Source organism: Argentina silus (genome assembly GCF_951799395.1).
Source record: "Argentina silus genome assembly, chromosome: 3".
Lineage (NCBI taxonomy): Eukaryota > Metazoa > Chordata > Actinopteri > Argentiniformes > Argentinidae > Argentina > Argentina silus.
Window position 1 is genome coordinate 9,084,029 of NC_139657.1, and position 5,000 is coordinate 9,089,028.

A 5,000-nucleotide genomic window follows, 5' to 3' on the forward strand; every position below is an offset into this window, starting at 1 on the left:
CTCAGTGTTTTGTTTGATTCCTCAGTGTTCAGTTTGACTCCTCAGTGTTTTGTTTGATTCCTCAGTGTTCAGTTTGATTCCTCAGTGTTCAGTTTGACTCCTCAGTGTTCAGTTTGACTCCTCTGTGTTTTGTTTGACTCCTCTGCGTTCAGTCTGACTCCTCAGTGTTCTCTCTGACTCCACAGTGTTCAGTCTGACTCCTCAGTGGTCTCTCTGACTCCTGTCTGACTCCTCTGTGTGTGTGTGTGTGTGTGTGTGTGTGTGTATCTCTCTTAGGACGAGACCCCCGCTGTAGTCCCGGGTGTGTGTTGTCCCCACTGCCTGCCCCGGCCTGCCACCTGCATAGCCTTCGGGGATCCCCATTACCGCACCTTCGACGGGCGCATGTTGCACTTCCAGGGGGCGTGTACCTACGTGCTGGCGCAGGACTGCAAGGGCGGGGACTTCAGGTGAGGGGTTACCATGGTGACCAGGTGACCTGAGGAGGAGGAGGAGGAGGAGTGTTCACTTCTCAGATGAGGAATTCTGCACCCACAGGTTTTGACTGGCCATAGTTACGGTTGGAGAACTAAAGAGCGTGTGTGTGTGTGTGTGTGTGTGTGTGTGTGTGTGTGTGTGTGTAGTGTCCATGCCACGAATGATGACCGCGGGCGTAAGGGTGTGTCCTGGACGAAAGAGGTGACTGTGTTCATCGGAGACATCGTGGTGCAGCTGCTTCAGGACTGGATCGTGAAGGTGTGTGTGTGTGCGTATGCATGTGCATACATGTGCATGTGCGCGTGTGTGTGTGCGCACATGTGTGTTTGTGTGTGTGTGTGTTGTCTTGAGGAAAATGAGCACCTTCCAACCTCATCTGCCAATGAGAGAAGCTGAAGCAGGTGTCTTGTGTCCTCCAGGTGAACTATGAGGTCGTGACCCTGCCCTTCCTCAAAGAGCCCTACATCTACATAGAGCGCCAGACCAATACCATCCTACTCAACACCAACATAGGACTCAAGGTACACACACGCACGCACGCTCGCTCGCTCGCTCTCTCTCTCTCTCTCTCTCTCTCTCTCTCTCTCTCTCTCTCTCTCTCTCTCTCTCTCTCTCTCTCTATGTATATATATATATATATAGGAGGTTGAGCAGAAGCTACACACTAAAGCAAGGAGTTTTACTACTACTACTTCTTAAAGGGAAGGGTCCTTAATTAGTGATTGGTAACACCTGGGAGTCCATAGTCTCTGGGGGGGGGGGGTGATCTCTGCCACCCTCTGGTGGCCAGATGGAGCCGTGACATCTACAGGCAGAAGTGACTCTTATGTGATGCCACACCTGGTGATTGTCTAGTTGATTCTCACTGTGATCCCTCCCATCCCAGGTGTTGTGGAGTGGCCGCTCCCACCTGGAGGTGAGCGTCCCGGGGTCCTATAAGAGTCACACCTGTGGCCTGTGCGGCAACTTCAACAACTTCCCCCAGGATGACCTCCGAATCCCCAACGGACAGATCAGCAAATCGGAGGCCGCCTTCGGAAACAGCTGGAAGGTAAGGGGAGGGGCGGAGAGGGGGATGGAGGAGGAGGGCAGGACGGTACAGAAAACGGGGGGATAGATAGACACACAGATAGACAGACAGACAGACAGACAGACAGGTAGACAGACAGACAGACAGGTAGGCAGACAGGCATACAGACAGACAGGCAAACAGGCAGTCAGATAGACAGACAGGCAGACAGACAGGCAGGCAGGCAGGCAGACAAACAGGCAGGCAGGCAGACAAACAGGCAGGCAGATAGACAGACAGACAGACAGACAGACAGACAGGCATACATACAGACAGGCAGGCATACAGACAGACAGGCAGACAGACAGACAGACAGACAGACAGACAGACAGACAGACAGGCAGAGCCCCTCGAACAAGCTGTACCCAGTGACGGTACATGAGACCACTGCGGGGGGGGGGGGGGGGGGTTAGGGTTAGCGATGACGATGACAATGACGACACGGTCCGAACATGTTGACTCTCTCTCTCGTCGTCTCTGCTTCCCCCCCTGCAGGTGGTTAGCGGTAACCACACTGTCTCCTCCTGCCGCCCCGGAGAAGAAGTAGACCCCTGTAAGGACGCCGGCTACCAGGCCAGGAAGGTGGCGAACGTCCGCTGTAAGATCCTCAAGTCGGCACCGTTTAAGCCCTGCCACCGGGTGGTCCCTCCGGAGGCGTGGTACGGCGCGTGTGTGTACGACCAGTGCGCCTGCGGGGCCAACAGTGATGAGTGTCTCTGTGACACGCTGGAAGCCTACGCAGGGCAGTGTCGGGAGGCCGGGGTGGTGCTGAAGTGGAGGAGCTCCTCGCTGTGTGGTAAATAAGAGCAGAATGAATGTCATTCATGAGTCAATCATGAATTTGAAGTGTACGAAACATGCTGATGAATCATATGACGCCTTATGATGTCGCTGGAGGTAGACAGTGAAGGTCTGAGGTGAATAACGATTAACAATCTTTCTTTCTCTCTCTCTCTCTGTCTTTTTCTCTGTCTCTCGCTCCCTCTTTCTCTCTCCCTCTCTTGCTCTCTCTCTCTCTCTCTCTCTCTCTCTCTCTCTCTCTGTAGCGGTGGGCTGTCCTGTGGAGAGGGGTTTCGTGTTTGATGAGTGTGGTCCTCCATGCCCTGTGACCTGCTTTAACATGAACGTGCCACTAGGGGTAATAGAGAGCCACTGCTTTAAGCCCTGTGTGCCAGGGTGCCAGTGTCCTGCTGGCCTGGTGATACACAACCACTACTGCATAGCCCCTGAGAAGTGCCCCAAGATCATACATGGCAACTCCTCCTAACCCGCACACACACACACACACACACACACACACACACACACACACACACACACACAAGCGTGCATACAAATATATATATATATACCTACACACACACACACAAGCATGCACACAAATATATATACACACATACACACACACACACACACACACACACACTCAAAACCTAATGTGTCCCCCAATTAACCCACCTACCGAAGGACTGTTTGGGTCTCCCATGTTCTACTGTGTGTTCACCTCTGGGCCAGTCTTGCGGGGGTGCTGGAGGAGGCGCTGGAGGAGGCTCTCGGAGGTTGTTCTGAAATACACTCACTGAACACTTTATTAGGAACTGTAGACCTTCTCATGGTGGAGGTAGTGGAATGGTGTGGGGAATGTTTTCTTGGCACACGTTGGGCCTGTTAATACCAATCAATCATTGCTTGAATGCCACAGCCTATTTGAGTATTGTTGCTGACCATGTGCATCCCTTCATGGCCACAATTTACCCATCTTCTAATGGCTACTTCCAGCATGATAATGTACCATGTCACAAAGCAAAAGTCATCTCAAACTGGTTTCATGAACATGACAATGAGTTCAGTGTTCTTCAGTGGCCTTCCCAGTCACCGGATCTGAATCCAATAGAACACCTTTGGGATGTGGTAGAACGGGAGATTCACAGCTTGAAAGTGCACCTGAAAAATCGTCAGGAATTGCGTGATGCAATCATGTCATCATAGACCAGAATCTCAAAGGAATGTTTTTCTTGTGGAATCAACGCCACAAAGAATTGAGGCTGTTTTGAGAGCAAAGGGAGGCCCTACCCAGTATTAGTATAGTGTTCCTAATAAAGTATCAGGTGAGTGTATAACTGCTACTGTATTTTCAAGGCCAGAATTTGTCAGTGCACCTGATGGCACTTGACCTGCTCAACGTCATGAACACGCCTCTATCACCACGACTCCACCCACCTGAGCACCGAGGCCAGACAGCGCTCCAACACTGCAGTTTGGCGTCCATTTTGTGCCGGCTGAGGGAGAACCTTATTGACCTGTGGATTACTAAAAAAAAAAAAAATTTGAGCTTTTTGAAGCTGAATGCATTTTTATCATCATTTTAATTGATATACGTTTCCGCCATCATTGTTATTTTTGTATTTGTATAAGTGTTTGTTGATATGCTATGTTCCACATGAAGGCCCTTCAGGAGGACTGGTGCTATCGACCTACTCTGGTGCTAAGACTTTATAAACCCTTATAGCATATCACTGGGGCCAGACTGAAACTAAAGTGCCCAAACTATTTCAAATGTTGAATATTTTATATTAAATTAAACGGTATATTTTAACGTGTGGACTTTCTTTCATTGGTTACACGTTGTACAGACTGTAAGTTCACTCAGTCAGCATGCACAAACACACACGGACCCAGATATTAGTGTCAGAGAAATGAACACACTTTTGCCAATAATACAGAAATAGTGTGGGAGAACCAGATGAATGACTAGACAACTTGAGAATACCGTATCCTCAAACTGTGATCCTTCAACCTATTCAACAGTTGTGTTCCTTCAGAGATAGCATCGAAACTGTGTGTGAACTGTGTAATATGTATTGAGCGGCCATTGGCCTCGTTTCAAGTATGACGTTACGTTTTCTCAAGGTTCTGCGGAAAAACCCTCCCAGGAGATAACATTGGGGAGCCAGCTTCCCTGGTGGACACTGGCAGCTGTTCAGAGACTGTGTTCTGCTCATGATATTGTACGTGTCCTTCAAGAGTCTTATCTCTTGGGGCTTTGGGGTGGTGTTTTCATGGGACTACATCAGAAGAAGCTGAGACTCTCATTCTTGGTGTAATCATCTGATGCATCTTGAAAATTAAACAAATGGAACTTCACTCAGGGTTTTTGGACTCTTTATTTGGTAAAAGGCTCACTTTTATCTTCTAAGAATCTTCGTTTCAGCATCCTCTATGCATAATCATTTAGGTCTGACAGACAGAGTTACAGGATGGGGGTGCCCCCAAGTTAGTGGTAATGACATACTACAGAATGCACAGGCAGCTTTTGTTTATTGTCTGGGAAGGGATCCCAGGTGAGATCGCATGACGAATCTGGCTGACAGACGAAATGTCACTTTTGTTGCCTGGTAACCTGATCCAACTGTTGTCCTGACGACTTACGTAACCTTGGTGATTGTCTGTATAA

At 49.2% G+C, this 5,000-nt stretch overlaps 1 protein-coding gene across 1 annotated transcript in view; it reads left to right on the top strand.

The window, feature by feature from the left end:
- Positions 1–4,136, top strand: part of kcp (kielin cysteine rich BMP regulator) — a gene marked incomplete at its 5' end in the record, with an annotated part of 23,328 nt that extends 19,192 nt beyond the window's left edge. The window contains 6 exons of the mRNA XM_083665725.1: positions 277–449; positions 624–735; positions 897–998; positions 1,364–1,528; positions 2,042–2,342; positions 2,593–4,136. Coding sequence (XP_083521851.1) covers positions 277–449; positions 624–735; positions 897–998; positions 1,364–1,528; positions 2,042–2,342; positions 2,593–2,813 — 1,074 coding nt within the window. The 3' untranslated portion in view covers positions 2,814–4,136. The remainder of the gene's footprint in view (positions 1–276; positions 450–623; positions 736–896; positions 999–1,363; positions 1,529–2,041; positions 2,343–2,592) is intronic.
- Between the last annotated feature and the right edge of the window lie 864 nt (positions 4,137–5,000).